We start from the raw sequence: 19,884 nt of genomic DNA on the forward strand, positions 1-19,884 counted from the left end.
ATCTCTCCATAATTCCAAATGAACCCCGAAAGAGACTTCCTTTAACAAAATAGGCTAACTGTAACGTGCTATTTGCATATTTCTCTTTTCAGTCTCTCTCACACACACCCTCAGACAAACACACAGGGCTTGTACTTAGGGAAGGGAATAATAAGGTTACTGAGTCTCATAGTTTGAATTTTGAAACAGGTTATTTTTTGCGAACTATGGATTTCTAGATCTGAGTTAGCAAATCTGCTAGAGTATGTAAATAGGGTCTTTGCTTTCCTAAATTTACTATCATCAGCTAATCATCAGTGTAAGTAGCAACAAGCAAATATTTCCGACCCTGAATTGTCATACTACAGCGTCGAGGTCTCCGATTTGAAGCTCACACCCAAATAGCTAGGGATTACCTTTCCCAGTTGAATTATCTGTGCCTATTTCCCCAAATATGTTTAGAGACATGCCTAGAAAGAGGGGATCGGAGGGGTTCTGTATGCGTGCGTTTTGCTTCAGTGGTAGGGGCTGGATTTCCAGCAGTGCGTAGGAGTCGCTACACAGACTGTGCATTCTCAGGTGATTAGCCTCTCTCTCTATTTACCCCATCTTGCCGTGGCAGAAAGAAAGATAAAAATGTAACATTTGTACAAATGCGTTGCTCATCTCTCGGTGCTGGGCGGCTCTTTGGAGGATCTTAGGAGTCTTTCCGAAGGGCTGATATAGATATAAGGACATTTCTACATTGCGTCACGTGACATAATTACCACTAGAATCAATCAAGATGAATTGCACGTCAGCACACGGTGGGGATTTTTTCTTAGTTGATCCTGTCCAAACCCTCTTGTGCAATAGATGGATCTTGTTCAATGCACTGAAGTCTCCTGGTTGCTTGCAATCGCAAAAAGGAAGACATGACTGAGTTTGACGATTGCAGCCACAGTGCATCCAATATGTATCTACCAGGGTGCGCTTATTACGTTTCACCTTCAGATTTCTCGACGAAACCCTCTTTTTTGTCGCAATCGTCTTCCTGTCAAATGACTTTTCCTTATTCTTCTAATTTACCTCATGTCCAACCTGTGCGAGAAGTGGCATTCAGGGAATACGGATTAGAGCGCAGCAAATGGCAGTATAGGGGCAGTTATGCTCCTTATTACTCAGCTGAGGAGGTTATGCATCGAGACTTTCTGCAGCCTGCTAACAGGAGGACGGAAATGTTATTCAAAACGGATCCTGTGTGCAGCCACCATGGACCCTCCGCCGCTGCCTCCAACTTCTACAACACGGTGGGAAGGAACGGCATTCTCCCGCAAGGATTTGACCAGTTTTATGAGACAGCCCATGGACCTCCATACCAACAGCAAGCAGAGAACGAGGGGGAAGCGGCCAAGAGCGACTTGAAACCTCAGAATAGCACTTGTAGTAAAACACCTTCCAGCCAAGAGAAGAAAGTGACAACAGAAAACAGCGCCGGTTCCCCTTCTGGTGAGGCTGTTGCAGAGAAGAGCAACAGTTCAGGTAGGTATCAGTAGTAAATTGGGGGCAACCGTACAAGGCCAACACTTTGTCAAGCCGCATTTTATGTGCAATTTTATAAGCATCCAAAGGAGTTTATATATCCTATAAGATTTCCTTTACCGTTGTAAAGCGTGTTTACGATAGGAAACCAATTTACGTGGGCTTAAGGTATTTTTGGAGGAGGATATTAATTGTTATTAAATTGTTGATTTGGGAGGGGGCAGAGAGATTTCACAGCTATTATTCAAAGCACCCTTAATTATAGATTCTAATATTTTCATTTGTTTAGGGGAGTAGTTTGAGAACCTTGGAATATTTCCAACCAACTTAAACATCCTTCTGTACTGCTAGATAGGGTCTGTTTTAAGGGGAAGTTGGAAATGTCCACCTTTTGCAAAGTTACCCAGAAGGGAGGCGGGAGAGAGAGAAATCTCTCAGAATATTTCCTTAACTGTTAGGATGCTGCTTTCTAGTAAATGCGATATTGTGAATGTGTCTTATCTATCGTTATATGAAAGTGTTTATTGAAACAGCATAAAATCAGTTTATTTTGTCTTGAATTTCAGCAGTTCCCCAGCGATCAAGGAAAAAGCGATGTCCGTACACCAAATATCAGATAAGAGAACTGGAACGTGAGTTTTTCTTCAACGTGTACATAAACAAAGAAAAAAGACTGCAGTTGTCCAGAATGCTGAACCTCACTGATCGACAAGTTAAAATCTGGTTCCAGAATCGAAGGATGAAAGAAAAGAAACTGAACAGAGATCGACTTCAATATTTCACTGGAAACCCCTTGTTTTGAAAGAAAAGAAAATATCCCTATCTAACCTGCCATCAGAGTACACCAGGAAATTGGTTTACAGGACACATTCACCCTGCGGAACGCAAAGTTTCATTTTGTTGTTCAACTCTGGTGCCTCCAAACAATCAATGTCCACTGGCGATATCGGGGGCTTGGCGGAACGCGTCCCTCATAAGGGGAAGCTAGGGTAAATCCAAAAGTCCATTCTCCAATGTTTATCGCCCAAGGTGTTTGTTTTTTGTTTTTTGTTTTTTTTTCTTTTCTTTTTCATGATGACACCAATGAATCGGCGGTGTGTATGGTAGATTTTGCTTTTAAAAAAGAGGTTTTTTTCCTCTTGGTTTTGATCTACGATAAGCCTTTCCTCCCTTAAATGAATGCAATTTATTTAAAAGATGGTAAATGTACATGGTGTGTGTGTGTGTGTGTGTGTGTGTGTGTGTGTGTGTGTGTGTTTCTATTGTCATATAAACGCATGGGCCACTGTCTTTTACATGTGAATAAATGGTTTCTAGTAAAGTTAAGGTTATATCTTCTGCTCACTTATGGATTTCCATCTCTGAAAGATCAGAGTGTGTACTCGACTAGAGCCAAATTCAATTTAGTAACAATGGAGGAAGTTAAATCAAATTATTTTCAATGGGATATAAACGTTAGTTTAAATCTCTAACTTATTCTATATAAAACCTTCACTGTTATTCCCCTCAGTTTAAGGCAGCCCAAACATGGCTGTCTGAAGACCACCACTTCTGCTGGTACCACAATTACTATGAGCTATGAAAAACGCTTAATAGCTGTTCGGGCGTCTAAGGTTTGAGACAAGAATTCAAAGCTCAAATGGATGTTTACTAGCTGGGGAAGGATTGTCAGAACGGGAACCCTGAATGTTTCAAACAACAGGCAGCTGTAAACAATTGCAACTAGTTAAAACAAAGTTTAGCAAAAAAAAAAAAAGTGAATATTTTCACCGTGTTTTTTTACCGATTCGTTCTGAGTTTCCTATATTTAATCACAGGAATGTAATCAGTTTCCCCAACTTAGTATAAAATAACTGGTCTTTGTCTTTATTTTGAAAGTAAAAGAATTTGGTGAAGGTCCCCTCTTCACTTCATGTAGTATGACCTGGCGAAGCTGTTTACAAAACCTTGAACTGTCTAGACAACACCATAAAAGCGGAGGTTCTAAACAGCTTAATTGGGTTATATTATACACCTTCTGGTGGGTGAAAAAGAGATTTCCGCAAAGTGCAATAAAGGAAAGGAGTGAGAAAAGAATCTGTCTTTTTTGAATAAAAAAATAATAGAAAAGTGGGTCTCATTACACTTGCACCCAGTAAACACAAAAGTACGGAAATAAGTCCGGAAAAGACAGAAAAACTAAAAAATATCTGATTAAATAGTAAGGAGGCATAGCTAAAAAATAAAATTTTAAACTCTTTAGCAAGAAAAACATAAGTGTATGCCTTTGAACTTCCAAAATGTCAAGGTCATCACCTTTAACCTTTCTGAATAATTAGGCGCCTTAAGGTTCCTCTGTTATTTTCAACCACCACCCACTCTCTCTCTCTTTCTCTCTGTCTCCCGATCTCCTTCTCTCACACGCACATACATACACTCACCACACACGCACCCACACACCCCCACACACACTAACTACTGCATGGCTAGCCTTATTAGCAAATGCATCATAACGCTAAGAAAATTCCAGCTGTCATGAATACTTTCCAATAACGCTATGTTCGGACAGGTCCCTAATGGAATCCGTCAGTTATGTTACAATGTCTTCTATTTTTCTTAATACTTATCTCCTGTCCAGAAAATGCAGGAAAGGCCATTCTTTCTATAACCGCGCCGAGCTAACATACTATATATAAAGCAGTGGAATGTAAAAAATAACTAGGTATTTCGGAGGAAAACAATATTTCCAGAGAATTCATTTTCAAATATATATTTTAATAGGAAACATTCTATCAAATGGAGAAACATGTAGCAATAGGAAATTATTAAAATAAATCATTTAACATTATCACAAAAATCGCACATCTCTTCCAGGTCTTAATCCATAGTGCAAGAATAAGTTATTTGATTTTCGGATCCCTATGGTGTATTTAATAAATTATCCAAGGGTACGTGGTCCTTTAAAATGTTAAGGCACCGCAAAGATGATCACCAGAAACTAAATATACCGATATAATCATTGCCGAATTTTGCAAATATATTATATTTTAATGTCTATTTAAAAACAGAAATTAACCCCATTGTTGAATACACCTAAAAGCATCAAGGTTGAACGGAAAGCCAAAGAAGATAAATAAATTCACTTGTGTTTAGCCTCTGAATTCCACAGGAGGGCGCGCTCATGTTCTGTAATGCTTACAATTGTCCTGATGTTCAAGTCTATTTTCCTCTTAATAGTAATTGTACTACTAATAAAAAATCTAATATATAAGTAACGATAAGATTTCAGGGCTTTCGAAATGAGAAAATAAAGCATCAAAAAGATTTATTAAACAAATAACTCGTAACCGTGACATGCTCAAGGAATATGCCACTTGAAAAGAAAAATTTTGGTCGTAATCTTTTATAATACATACGAGGTTTAAAAATCCTATAATTTTAAGATAAATATAATGATATTCAGAATTCGTTCAGTATTGCGAAAATCTGTTTACTCTTTTTAGTGCAATCTTAACACCCAAAGAACAAAAGTTATATCAAAATATGTGTCTCCTTTTCAAAGCTTATCTGTAAAATATTATTGCAAGCCTGTCCCTAAAAAAGTGCAAACACAGCTATAACATAATTTTAGAGGTGTATGTAATTTAACCAAAAGACGGGCTTTTGATTCTGGATGTGCCTGTTTAGTATAAATGACAAAAAGGAAGAGTACATATTTTGAATATCGGAACATCACCTTCCCAAGGGATTGTTAAATAAAATCTCTCTCCTTATAATGCTGTAGAGAGCTATTAAAATGTAACTAAAAGGTTTGAAAATTAAGTATAACACGATACATGTCCTGGAAAATTTCCAGTGAATTTACATATTTCTTTTTTCCCCCAATAAGCACTTGTAAATAATAACACCAAAGATCAGTTAGTTTTTATCTGCTTGTTTGCAAAATTCATCTAAAACTAGCTAATGCATGATCTACTTGTTCAACTATATTCTCTATTTAACAAGCCCTATCCCCGTGAAAGAATTAGTTGACAGTTTGTCTGCTAGGTTTTTTAGAAGTTCATTGTTAACAGTTTCTTGGAAATAGCTTTGCCGTCTGTAATAAAATGACATTGTCCCATCTAAGATCATTGGAATCTTTGAAGAGAAAGGTAACGCTTATCAACAGAATCCAGAGCAAATCCTATCTCCCCCAACATTAATTTAGTTACTTAGTTCCAGAGGAATAAATACAGAAAAATCTTTTTGTTGATAGGTTGGTTGGTTTTAAAATTAACGTACTTCTTTTGAGATCTTGCCTCTTCACTCCATCTCTTGGCTTCTGTATGTTTTAGCCCTTCACATTTATACTAAGGCCATTCTTAACGAATATAAACTTGTGATTGAAATCATATATGTTGTTAATTAAATAATTAGATGAAGATTAAAATGTGGCTTTGTTCTTTTTTGAATCATCATGTAAATGTGATGATTCTGTGGATGGATAAGGGAGAGTATACTTTTTTAAAAACTGTCAGCGATTTCCCAATTTATTTTGGTTGGTCCTATCAGAACAACAAATAGAGTATTTCTGGTTAAAGAACAAATTGTCAGGAATTTATATATAGATAAAGGTACTTTCAAAATAAATAAGATTAGGGCGCATTCATTGGCCTATCTAAACGCTAAACGCTGATAACATCCAGATCACACTCTGAGTTTTGTACTTACGTGTACAAAGAAATATGGATGCACAATAGGCTAAGGTTTAAACCATGTGCGAATATCTTCGTAATACAGGGAATGCACCTATGTGTGATCACACAAGACACCAATATCACTTTTGCAGGAAAAGCTAATGTGCAATTACAATTGTTTTATCAACAATAATACTCTTGAAATACATAATGGCATCGGTATATTTTTTAAAAGTTCCGACAATCCTAGCAAGAAAAACGTGACTCACGAAGAGCAGGCTAGTGTTACAATTACATTATTAAAAAAGAAAGGTCACGCTATTGTAACCAATTATTATTATTTTTTTTTTTTTGCTAAATAAAAATATTCTTCAATCGCAAAGCAATGTAATGGCGTGATATACAGTATATAGTTTGCATTTTTAGCGTCTCCCTACATTGATTGCTCAAATCGAAAGCAATATTACTAAAGACTTCCTGGGTTTCCGGCTATTTTAAAGTTAGCTATTTCTCTCAATATCTTTTGCACTGATTAATACATCTGCAAAATATCTCTCCTTTTTCGTAACCGTTCTCCCATCCTACGCTAATAATCCGATACCAACATAGGAAATTGCAAGTAAGAATCGTTAGAACAGTTGGGGAAAAAAATCAGATAACCTGTAATAACATTGGGTAGGGGAATGAAAATTAAACTTCACAGCAACGTCTTTTAACCTCGAATTTCTATTACTAATATTTATTAAGACTGAAAAGCATAAAGCCAACCTATATTTTGTTACAAATAGTAATCTAGTATATATGGGCCCTTTTGAGGGACCCCCCTTGAAAATATCTCATTTATTGCACACTATTGATTTATTTATTAATGTTAATTACTTTATTCCATCTTAATATGATTTAAAAATAGTGACATTAAATACCCAGAGTGTAAGTAACCATTTCCCTAAAGACTACTGCACGTTTATTCAACTTCTATGGCAAACAAACTCCAACTTTCCTAACGTTCATTTGTCCAAATAACAGCTAGGCTACTTCATGTACGATTTTAAAAAGCCATGATTTATTATGATCAAATTGAGCTATTCGACATTCCTAAACTCAGTATTAAATAATAATAATTTGAACTACATATTCTGACATGTTATAATCATATTTTCACTTAAATCAAGGAAACATAATGTATAATCAGCAGCAGCAGAGTCAGCTCATTAAATAAAACAGACGCAGGAACGCAGAGCATTTAAGGATTAGGTTATTGTTTTAACTTTACCATTGGTCGAAATACACAGCAAACCTCTGGGATAATACTTCAGTAGGAATATTTCTGGGACACTCTTTTCTTAAAGAGTAAATACAGATTCCGAAAGGCCATTTGATGGGCATAAAATTCCTGATTAGATTTAACAGTCAAGTCTTAAACTGTGTCAAGGAAAATAGTATTTTGTTTCTTTAAACTCGGTGGGTTGTCAGGGCTGTTGTTCCAAAAGAGGAAATTGTTAGAAAGCAGGGGGGAAATCCCAGTCCGCAAACAGTGAGCATCGTGAACCCTACTGCAGTTTGTTCCTGAGCTCAGGCAAATCTTAGCAATGGCTCTGATAATGATCTTAAATATACACATAATCCCATTTTTTGTGCTAAATGCTCGGTGGCGATTAAACACACATGAAAAAGGCAGGGACGCATACAAAGACTTAGGGAGTGCAGAAAAATCTTAAAAGCAGCTCATATTATGAAGGTAATATTTAAACTCTCTGGCAACACTGAAGCTTTAGACTGAAGCTGTAAAAGACACTGGCTCTTAACCTGACAATGATGTTGTATTTGAACAGCTGCGATAAGGTTTTAAGGGGTCTGTCTCATTGCCACAGCGAGATTTTAAATAGGGTTATTGTTTCCAACAATGTAAAGTGTACGGAAAAGTGAAAAACATTCAAATACCAGGAACTCGTATAAAATTCAAATTCACTTTGCTGGAATATGCCATTTCAAAGTATGCTTTTGTGCAAAAGACAGAGTTTAAACTCCCTTTTATGTGTTGTTTGTTCTTAGATATCTGGACTTTTTAAAAACAGTGTTTTGATTATGTAAAGGCCCCAAATAAATAGCTAGCTGAACCTGAAACGGAATTTATCCACAAGTTCACGTTATCTGTATGAAATTCCTTGACAGCACTATTCTTAAACGAGAACTGTTTGAGTTTGTAACTAGGCAAACATATAATGAATTGTTGCGCGATCAAATCTGATCTCTCGCAATTTTAAAAGTAATAGCTCTGGATGTAAATATAGCTACAAAGTGAGGAGGGAAACAACAAAACACATTTAAAATGTTGGAAAATAAAAGTCTAATTTGCCATGTAGGCAGTTATTGTTGCTTTCTGTGATTTTTTAAAATATTCATGCGGCATTTATTCTTCTGGGAAAAAAGAAGTGGCTTGAACAGTTGTCATAAACCTGAGTTTCTATATGTTTTTAAATGAGCAATGCTACAGAAGAAGAAATGATCTTTATGGTGCTTTCAGTATCTAGGGCAAGTAATTTTTTATTTTATTTTTATCTTGTTTTATTTTGCATATGCAGAGAGAGCGAGAGCATTGTAAAACAATTTTAAGAGTCTAGGGTAACTCTACACTCATGTTATGATAAAAGTATAGCTTTTAATATTTGACGGTTTGTGTTAAAACAAAATTGACCTTCTTGGTTAGTAGCGAGGGGAAAAAATCAATAGTATAATTTTCAATAATTCATAACGCGAACGCCATTATGCTAAATCTTAACTATTAATCTTATCCTTTACAAAGTCTCGATTGATTTGTTAATAAAATATCTTCCCGTGTGTGGCAACAGAGGGTATAACTCTTTAAAAAGCTTCAGAAGCAAGAAAATTACCAAGTAGCCCAAGAATGTAGATGAGAATTTTATTGATCGCCCTGATTCTTCTTAATACGTATTAATAAATTCCACAACCTTTTGTACCTTTCGCTTGTCAGGAACCAATGCTTTTACAAAATCCATAAAAGGCAAACATATTTTTCTTTGCATAATAACCAAATGACACCTTCGGATTTCGCACATGGTTCAGCACATCCAGTTGTCTAAAACTTTTAAGGGTTTTTTTTTTTTTTTTTTTTTTTTTTTGGTAATTAGTATTACTAGCATTAAGGAAAAGGGGGAGAAAGAGCCTTTCTCATATAGTGAGCTTTGGGGGCGGCTGCTCTGAGAGCACATTGCTTGCAAATAACTGTCTTCTGCATGAAACTGCACAGGGTCTTGAAGTAATGAGCGTCCATGCGGCCAGAAGAAACCACTTATTTTCGTACCAAAAAAAAAAAAAAAATTGCACAACCTATGGGGGTTTCATTATGTCCATTACAGTGATTTTCCGGGGCGTTCTGTCCTCAAGGATCTGTTTCATGTTTGTCCCCATCTCCTTGGACCACGGGACAGTAAGCTGCCAGGAGTTCGGTGAATTCGGATTCAGCTTGTTTGTAATAAAACACAACTCAGAGAAATAAAGCCCCTTGTTTTAAATCAGCGCAGTGCGCCAGGGCTGCTTCGCAGGGCTCGGGCGCGGGGACGGCACTTTCCCCCTGGCGTTCTAGATGTCGCTGTTGACCACATTTCAGACGCAGCCCGGACCGTCCCGCGGAGCACGTGACTCGCGGGGAGGTAGCGGCTCAAGGCCATTTTCAAATCTCATTGGCTTGGTTGTCATGTGGTTGTGCAGAGGCATCCACAATTACACAGGGAATGTTTTCCTAGAGATGTCAGCCTACAAAGGACACAATCTCTCTTCTTCAAATTCCTCCCCAAAATGTCCTTTCCAAACAGCTCTCCTGCTGCTAACACCTTTTTAGTAGATTCTTTGATCAGTGCCTGTAGAAGTGACAGTTTTTATTCTAACAGCGCCAGCATGTATATGCCACCTAGCACAGACATTGGAACTTATGGAATGCAAACCTGTGGACTTCTACCGTCTCTGGCTAAAAGAGAAGTTAATCACCAAAATATGGGTATGAATGTACATCCTTATATACCTCAAGTAGACAGTTGGACAGATCCGAATAGGTCTTGTCGAATAGAGCAACCTGTTACACAGCAGGCACCCACTTGTTCCTTTGCTACAAATATTAAGGAAGAAAGCAATTGCTGCATGTATTCTGATAAGAGAACAAAACTAATTTCTTCAGACGTCCCTTCCTACCAGAGGTTGGTCTCTGAATCATGTCCCATTGAAAATCCCGAGGTTCCTGTCCCAGGATATTTTAGACTAAGCCAGACCTACGCCACTGGGAAAACCCAAGAGTACAATAATAGTCCTGAAACGAGTTCAACTGTAATGTTACAGTTAAACCCTCGCGGCAGCTCCAAACCGCAGATATCTTCTCAACTTCAGATGGAAAAGAAAATGAATGAAAATCCGAACAACCAAGACAACTCAGCTAAAGTCTCTCAAGTGGAAAGTCCAGAGCCAAAGTCCACTTTGCAAGATGAAAGGAGCTGCCTGGCTGAAGGCTCTGTGTCCAGCCCAGAAGTACAGGAGAAGGAAAGTAAAGGTCGGTATTATAAAGTTTAAACCGTAACGTGCTATAACTTGAACACGCCAGCATCGTAAAACACGGTGTAAAATACTAACAAGCATTACAGCCATAACATTTAATGATAAGGAGGAATCGGGCTGCAGGTGCTGTGTCTCTGAAGCTTTTAGAAGGGCAAAATGCTACACAAAAGATTGCAAATTCTTTTTTGATATTTACATATCCTCCTATGCAGATAGCCCTCTGTGCATGCGGAGAATATATATTTTATTCTTTGTAATAAATTACAGTATCAAAAATCAATGAAACACCTCAAAATAGCTCTAGAGCATGTACAATACGATCAATTCACCTTTTATCTTGTAATATTTTGGTCAACTATTTTCACTCAGTCTAACTGTGGTTTGATTGCATTGAAAGTTAATTATGATCCTATTAAAATAGAGGAGAAATGGGTGCTACAGAGCTGCATAAAGTTTTAAACAAACCTACAATGAAAACAGTAGCCCGCTATCTGTTTGATGAAAAGTGGACTATTTTGCAGTGGTGTTTTTGATAACCTTGGTTTTGTCTTTAAAAGTACAACATTATTTTGAAATGTATTTAAAAGATGAATGAGATAATTATTTGATTATATTTTCCTTTTAAAAGTGCACAATAGCCTTAATTTCGACCGGGGTATGGTGCAGTATCAAAACCGGGAGATTTCCTCTTATAAAAATGTGCCTGGCAACCTCTAGGACAATTTTTATCCCAGTATGTGCATAGAAATTCTATGTATAACATTTATTTAACAATTAAAGTATAGCTTTATCCGGGACAATTTTCTTTCTAATGGAAAAATTCTAAAAGGAAAATTTAAAAAATCCGTGGTATAAGGTGTTAATTTGAAAATTATCCTTTTAGTTAAGAAAAATGCCCATATCTGCTTCTGTACCTCTTTGTGTAATTCAACATATGATATACAGGAATCTGGTAGAAAATATATTGCATCAATACTTTGTAACTGAGAGATTTTCTTACTAAATGTCTCATAAGACTTGTATTGTCATGTGCAACCCAGATCCGTTAAAATTTTACCATTGTACTGATGGCAGGTTAAATAGTGTTCAAATGTTATGTACTAGTTGAAAACTTAGGATATAATGTTAAAAAGAGCCCCAAAATTCCAAACGGTAGTGAATCATTTTATCTGAACTATTTACCTTGAGTCTGGCAACAATTAAACATCTGTTCCAGTGCACACACCTCATACGAGCAATGTTTAATACCAACATTTAACATATCTGCCAGACACTATAGATGAGGGTTCATGGCCAAGGGTACACTTTGCCAGCCTGAGGTATTTTTGATTTTTCTTCTTCTTCTTCTTCTTCTTTGATTTTGATAGAGGAAATCAAGTCTGATACGCCAACAAGCAATTGGTTAACTGCAAAGAGTGGCAGAAAGAAGAGGTGTCCTTATACTAAACATCAAACACTGGAATTAGAAAAAGAGTTCTTATTCAATATGTATCTCACTCGAGAGCGCCGCCTAGAGATCAGTAAGAGCGTGAACCTCACTGACAGGCAGGTCAAGATTTGGTTTCAAAACCGCAGAATGAAGCTTAAGAAGATGAGCAGGGAGAACCGAATCCGAGAACTGACCGCTAATCTGACCTTCTCTTAAACCGTAAACCTGGGGGTTGAAACAGTGAGAACTGGGTACAGCACCGCCAGTTGCAAAATGCAGGAGAGACTTTGAAAAAAAACCCTTCATTTTTCATTTTTTTCTGATAGAATGTGACTTTTCGTCATTCATTTAGTGCTGCAAGTGAATATGTATTACTATGATAAGTATATATATATAAAAACCTAGCACGTGTAATTTATTTTTTTCTCATCGTAATGCAGGGTAACTATGATTGAATATTATCATTTGGTCTTAACTTATTGGAACTGTCGAACATCCAAACAATGTGACTTTTTCATGTTTTTTCTAAAAAAATGGTATTTATGTCGGGGCTAATATACGGGCCATAACATTTTGAATACATTCAATACTTTAAGGGGGAAAAACTTTTGGGAAAAAAGCACATTAAAATGTAACTATTCTATCAAATGAACTTAGAAATTGTCCTTCATAAAATGGAATAGTTAATTCTTCTCCATTGTAGACATTTTCTTGTGGTGCATATGTGGTATAGTAGTCGTACAACAGCAATATGTTCTTCTTGTGCATGTTCTATTCGCATGTATAATGCAATAAAGTCTGTAAACTACTGCGGTTCCTTTGGTTTTCTAAAAAAATGTTTAAAAGTGCAGATTCAGGTTGGTATCCTGATCCTGCCTTATCAGCAGTTGGTTGGATTGATGTAGCTTCTTTTCTTGTTTCTTCTCTTTTGTGTGTGTGGTTTTATTTGGGGGGGGGTGAGAAATTATATAAACCTAATTATTTTATAATTGTGACTGTAAGCAAATGATTAATTGGTAAAATGTTGTGTAATCGTTCGCAGTTTGAAAAGTGAATGCAAAAGGGATAGTAAAATATTATGGCATAAACTGGACATCCTCATTCAATCAACTCATAAATGGTAAGTGATAAAAAAAATCTCTAGTACAAGCTGTCAGCAATCTGTGTGTCGTTTTATTTGACATTAGGGTGTTGATTTAAAAAATAACAGTCATTGTGTACCTATAATGTGTAGAGTTTGATTTCTTGTCCTCGTTTGCTTTTAAAAATGCGACATACAAAATCCACAGATATGGGTACAGAAAAACATCATGAAGCTCTTGGTGAGCTCAAGAGCTTTAAGAGCATTGTGGAAGAGAAACAATTCTCTTAGATATCTGGCAAGGACGGGTTTTTTCTACTAGATGTGCTCACAACGGTGCACACTAAAGTACGACAACCTATTCAGACCTACTTTTGTTATTCTGCACCATTTTTGTTTGCTCGGAAGATCGTTTTATTTCACGCAATTCCATTTTTATAACATATATGAAGCTAATAAAGTTCACGACTCTTAACGATACATAGCTGGAAAATGTTATTAACAGCCACTTTATCTTGCAAACTGGGGGAGGAGGGAAGAGGAGGGAATGAAATGCTAAACAGAACTGTAAATGGCTTGCAAATGAACATGACTCCACATTGAAGTCCAAATGCTTGAACATACTTTCACCTTCTAACAATCCTGGAAAGAAACGTGTGGATACTGTCTACTCTCGAAAAACAGCATTCAGATAAAAAAACACCCCCTCTCTACCCATGCAGTTTCCAAAGCAAGAGATAAGCTCTGAGATATTTTAAATGTTTTCTTCCTTAATGACACGATTACAGTTCATATTACAATTGGTGATATCAAATTTTCCTCCCTTGTCTCGGGTATATAGTTTAGATATACTGGGCTGGAAACAATTAGTAACATACTATATTTTCCTCAAGCCAGAGAACAAACATTTTGATGCTAAAGACGCCGATAGTATTCACGTATGATGTTTTTATCCTGGTTTCAAAATATCCATACTAAAACCAAGGTTCTCCATCAGTTTAAATACGAAATATATTTGAACCTCTATTTACTTTCTTCTCCTTTCGCGTAAAAGTTCTCAATACATCGCCAAAGAAGTTTCAGTGGTGGAAATGCAATTAGCTGGCTACACACCAAGTTTTCACATGTATGAAAAAAATGTTCATTTTAAATCTTCCTGATTAATCAGTTTATATTTATTAATAATTAAGTGTAATATCTTAACATGAAACAAGTTGTGTACACGGAAAATAAAATTTCAGCATGCAAATGCAAAGGAAGAAGACAGCCATAAATCATTAAATAAACAGGAATTTCAGTCCCTTCCTTATATTTGTCAGTGCGTAGGAATTGCTTTCCTGTATGGTGTTATGTTATATTCTCAACGAGTACTGTTGTGGGTTATGGACTAACTGTGTGCATTTTCTTCAGATTCAAATACGTCCATCTTCAGTATGTCTGAAGGAACAGAAATGTGCAGAAGAATATGGGTAATTTAGTTTTAAATACTAACCAAATATTCTTTTAGTTGGTGAAGCACACAAGGTTCAGAAGAACCCATCTAGGGATGTGAAGTAAATAAAGGGGATTCTCCATCTCCAACTATTTTTGGAGGTGGGGGAATAACAGCCAGATGCCTTTTGCATATGCTTGGTAGGAATGTAGTAGAAGGGGCTGTGCATTAGACTCTAAATAGGAAAACCTTGTCTATCAATAGTGCAATGTCTCTCCTGCTGACGTAGAATTGTTTTCAAATGTGCTTTTATTTATAGTTGTAATGTACTTGTAAGAGATTTCGTTGGATAACGTTTGCCGATAGTTCATTAGCCAAATTGTGACGAGGCTACAATTGATGATACAATAACGTTTGCCATGTTGAAACATCCGAGCCCCGAAGTTTAACAAATACAGGGGCATGTGTTCAGGAGCGAGTCAGTTGTACAGGGAGACACAGGTTTTGCTGTCCCATCAGTCCGTTTTATTAGGGACACATTAATCTATAATCAAATCCACCTCATAAAATTTTTATGGAAAGGCATAAAATCATTACGGAGGTCTTCCACCTGTTTTAAAACAACACAGTGGGCATCTCTCTCTCTCTCTCTTTCTCTTTTTAAAAAGTCCCTTAAATAGAAACTTTATTTAAAAGACGGAGGAATACAGCCACATGCTTTGAAATATGGAAGTCACCACAATGTGCTTTTACTGTAACGTTTTCCTGTTTTATGAGCAGTCGTATACTCGGAGCGCTGGGATGTGGTTTGATTTTACAAGCAAGAATCTCCCCTTTCCCAGCGGGTTCTCTCGGCAGATTTCAGTTTAATTCGGAAGCCCGGGCTGCTGGGTTTATTTAAACACCCTGCGTCTCACTGATTAAGAAATGAATGGCAGAAATCACTCCAAGGAAGTGAAGAAATAGTTCCCGGCTGTCTCATTCTTGTGCTGCTGGCTCGGGCCACGCCCGCTTGGGATCCTGCTGGGACACAGGCGCAGCTGTCTCCCGGTGGGCTCCTTCCGGGCCGTACAGTTACAGTTTGGATTTAATTGTCTGTTGTTGTTATTGTTGTTGACGATTTTTTTTTTAATCACAGCAGCCCCAGTTTAGCGGATTGATTTACTAGTAGTATTGGTAAATATGATCACGTGGGCTCCACAACCAATGGTTGAGGGTTGCAGTCTGCAAAATACTACGATTGTTCTCAGGGAGGGCATCATACACAGTTAACAGAGTAACCTTTTATATGACTAAGAGGGGAACCTAAAAATGTCGTCTAGTGGCACCATAAGTAACTATTATGTCGATTCTCTCATAGGCCATGAAAGCGAAGAAGTTTACGGGAGTAGATTCGTCCAGGCAGGTCACAGTGCGTCCTCCAGGCCATCAGGTGTTGCAGAGAGTTCAGATTTTTCTTCCTGTAGCTTTGCACCAAAATCCACCGTGTTCTCCACTTCTTGGTCCACGGTCCATCCGCAGCCGTCTGCGGCAATGACAGGGATCTACCATCCCTACATGCACCAGCCCCACTTAGGGGCAGCCGAGACTGGCAGATACGTGCGCTCCTGGATAGAGCCCTTCCCCGGCTTCCCCAGCAGCAGCTCCAGCTCCTCCAACGGGCGCCACTACGGGATAAAGCCTGAAACGGGAGCAGCTGCCTCCTCTTCCTCCTCCTCCTCCTCCTCCTCCACCTCCAAAAGGACTGAGTGCTCCTCGTCCCGAGAGTCTCAAGGGATCAGTGTGCCCGAGTACACGTGCAATTCCTTCCTGCAGGAGACCCGGGAGAAGACGGCTACTTGCAGCCCTAAGGAGCCTCCAGGCTGCAGCCACAACCCCAGCCCGAGCAGCGATCTGAAGGAAGAGAAGCAACAGCAACTTGACCCAAGTAAGTAAAAAAGAAATTGCCCCTTTGATTTATTGCCGAAACCTGTAAGGCTCCAATGTGCAAAACTGATAGTTTTACTAACCTATAAAAACGTCTAGACGCCTACCCTAGCGCAAGCAGCAACAAGCACCCATAAAAGACTCCACATAACCACCTACCATCAAGACATGATTTGTACAGTAAACAGACTGGGGTATTAAGGCTTTTATGATAATTCCTACAAAGTTGTGAAGAGTCCATCCTTCGTTAAATTTAACGACCTTTCTTCCCTCACCCCCGTCTCCCCCTTCTCCCTATATACCTCCCTTTTTCCAGATAATCCGGCAGCAAACTGGATCCACGCTCGTTCAACGAGGAAAAAGCGTTGTCCCTATACAAAGTACCAAACTCTGGAACTGGAAAAAGAATTCCTCTTTAACATGTACCTGACTCGGGACCGCCGTTACGAAGTAGCTAGGATTTTAAATCTCACAGAGAGACAGGTCAAAATATGGTTTCAGAACAGAAGAATGAAAATGAAAAAGATGAACAAGGAGAAAGGAAATAAAGGAGACTAACCCCCGGGGGTAGACACGCATTCTTCTTCTTCTTATTATTATTATTATTATCGTTCCCCCTCCAGCACCAGATGCGTTTTTGCAGAACTTTATATCAATCTGATCTTTGAGGTAGAAGGGGAAATGTGATCTATGTCAGGTTTTTTTTTGGGGGGGGGGGGAATTCTGTCTTGCTCGCCAATGTGTTTATGAAAGTTGCTTCATTTCCCTCTCTCCCTTTCCCCAAACTGTTTGGTTCATGATATTGTGAGTGAACGTTAGCTTTGGGACCTTAGTGTTAAATGTTTTACGTGTTTCTTAAAATGTTATGTAGTGTAGATAGTCACTTTGCCAAAATAAAGGTAAAGGACATAAGTATAATTATGATAATAAATATATATATTGAAGTACACCTGTTTAAATCAATAGCAGTATTGTGTTGTTCATGACATTAAAATAATCTATTACCAAAACCTCTGTTTTCAGTCCTGAATTTTGTCCTTTGCATTAGGTGCCAGAGTGAGGCAATGAGAACATTCTTCTTCTTCTTCTTCTTCTTCTTCTTCTTCTTCTTCTTCTTCTTCTTCTTCAGTGCACTATTAGGCGATTGTGTCATACCTGAAGCAGTTTTCAATAGGCCTAACATTTACTGATGCCTTGGATAGCTGGAGTTCTGAATATTAGTAAATGTTGTATCAGCCATCACATGTTTCTAACTAAAGACCTGTTGTAATTATTGTCAGTTATTCCATAATAAACTCCTACTAGATCAAATGAAATCACTGCAATTATATGCGCAACCCGTGTGCGTTCCTCTTCTTTTGGCACCGCATAATTAGCCGCAATCATATGAAAACAACAAATGCACTATTTTCTCAGTGTCTGGTATATGCCCCAATAAGCATTTTTATGTATAATACTGGTTAATTTATCGTTAACGCGAGGCTTTAAAAAGGCAGTAGAGACTCTGATCTCTCGGTTATTTCGTACACAGGAATTTTGGAAAGAAGATTGCTGCCCACTGTAGCTCCAAATGAAAACTACTTCAACACAGATACTAACTCAGCCTGATATTTGTAGTTACCGAGATAAAAAAAGATTCATAATGTTTCTACTATAGTCAGCAACCGCCTTCTCTAAAAGTTAATCGCAAGGGGGTTTGGCTTAAATTGTAGATATGCCTGCATCATTTTTCAGAAAACACGTTATACACAAATTGTCTTTCAAAAATCAGTAAAGTTTCACAGGTGACCTCTTGGAGTAATCTAGGAAATATTTGGAGCTCCAAAGCCAAATATTTACGATACCTAATTAATTATTTTTTTGCCATTTTAATCTCTGCGCTGTTTAATCTGAACACTAATAGATTCAGAATGGATTCATGCCACTTCCAGGTTATCAACTGGAGGAGAGGGGGAGAGTATGTAGCAACACATCTCATGCCTTCAGCATTTATAAACACACAGGACTTTATCAAGATAATTAAGATGAAGTTCATTGTAAAAGAACCTTGCTTTGTTTAAAGAGCAACCATTAAAATGAAGGATCTGCAAATGTTTATGAGCAGTTGTTTAAGATTAAGGAAAGAGTTGCAGAGATCTGGTACTTAACGTTTTTACCTCTGGAAAAAAAGTGGAAAGGCAGATAGTGCTAAGAAAAGGTGTTGCATTGCTTCCCCATTCATTGTCAACCCTATACCTATAATTCTTTTAAAGCAGGAAGAACCGAGGTATAATAAAACCATTGAGATGGCTAGACGTCTGGACCTAATGAGTTTACGATATGCTATGGCGCTTTTCTTTGAAACTATCTTATTTTGATGTTTGCGGTTGTTAGAAGAAAACAAAAATACAGACAAAACTCGGTCTTAAAATCTGGACTATAAATTGCAGTATGTCACCATTGGGCCAAGACAACACAGTCAAGAAAAGACACTCAGGTCGAAAAGTTAACAGAGGTTTTAACATGTAATTTATTGTTAAATTATATTTGTAGAAGTGTTAGATGGTGATCAATGCTGTTGCGAATAGGTACATATTTTTGAAAGTAGCCGTTTTTACTGGCTGATCTAAGATGCAAGCTGTATTACTGCAATCGGGACGCTTCATGGCATTGATTCCATTACCTATGCTGGGAAGAAACTGCAATCAAACTAAGGCGATATAGATAGAACCTGATTTTAATATTTGCCAGTCGAAATGGCAGGGTTGAAGTTGTCCTGTTTTTTTTTTTTTTTTTTTTTTTTGCGTTGTATTTATGTATATTTATTTCCAAATGGTCTGAGGAAAATGAAGGCGTTTCGAGCCACTGGGTAGCCTACAACTTCCATTTAAACAAGGTGCTGTCTGTGTCCAGCGACACGACATTTTAGTTCCTATAGGCTGACTGCTTTAAGAATGAAATATAAGAACTGTACTATATACCAATCAGTTAAGTGGAATGTTCGGTGTATTTGAGATAAACAATTGGCTGGATGATGAAAAGAATAGTCTTTACTGAAGTTTACAGTTACAAAAATAATTAAATCAAAAGCAAGTTCAAAAATTCTGAACCTGAAAATACCAAACATCTAGTATTAGTGATGTAAGATGTCAAGTAACAGGACCAAAAATGGGAGAGCAACGGTCTTCAACATTTAAGCCCTTAGACGTCTTTATTGGCTGCTTTGTCTAAAGAAGACACTTAATTTTACCCGTGCTTAATTATAGCACGGGTAAAAATGGAAAGACTACTATAAATGTGTTAAAAGATACGGTATTAT

At 37.5% G+C, this 19,884-nt stretch overlaps 3 protein-coding genes across 3 annotated transcripts; all 3 read left to right on the forward strand.

Annotated features, from left to right (window-relative positions):
• Positions 1-893: 893 nt before the first annotated feature.
• On the forward strand, positions 894-2,302 carry HOXD11 (homeobox D11). The gene is made up of 2 exons (XM_077830108.1): positions 894-1,500; positions 2,067-2,302. Exons 1-2 carry the CDS (start codon positions 894-896, stop codon positions 2,300-2,302), a joined length of 843 nt encoding a protein of 280 aa, XP_077686234.1.
• Positions 2,303-9,921: 7,619 nt separating this feature from the next.
• Positions 9,922-12,363, forward strand: HOXD10 (homeobox D10). Its single transcript, XM_077829860.1, has 2 exons — positions 9,922-10,713; positions 12,086-12,363. The coding sequence occupies exons 1-2, from the start codon at positions 9,972-9,974 to the stop codon at positions 12,361-12,363; spliced, it is 1,020 nt and encodes a 339-aa protein (XP_077685986.1). The 5' UTR covers positions 9,922-9,971.
• Positions 12,364-15,971: 3,608 nt separating this feature from the next.
• HOXD9 (homeobox D9) lies at positions 15,972-17,144 on the forward strand. The gene is made up of 2 exons (XM_077829862.1): positions 15,972-16,587; positions 16,903-17,144. Exons 1-2 carry the CDS (start codon positions 15,972-15,974, stop codon positions 17,142-17,144), a joined length of 858 nt encoding a protein of 285 aa, XP_077685988.1.
• The last annotated feature ends 2,740 nt before the right edge of the window (positions 17,145-19,884 follow it).

This window comes from Eretmochelys imbricata, chromosome 11 (assembly GCF_965152235.1).
Source record: "Eretmochelys imbricata isolate rEreImb1 chromosome 11, rEreImb1.hap1, whole genome shotgun sequence".
Taxonomy (NCBI): Eukaryota; Metazoa; Chordata; order Testudines; family Cheloniidae; genus Eretmochelys; species Eretmochelys imbricata.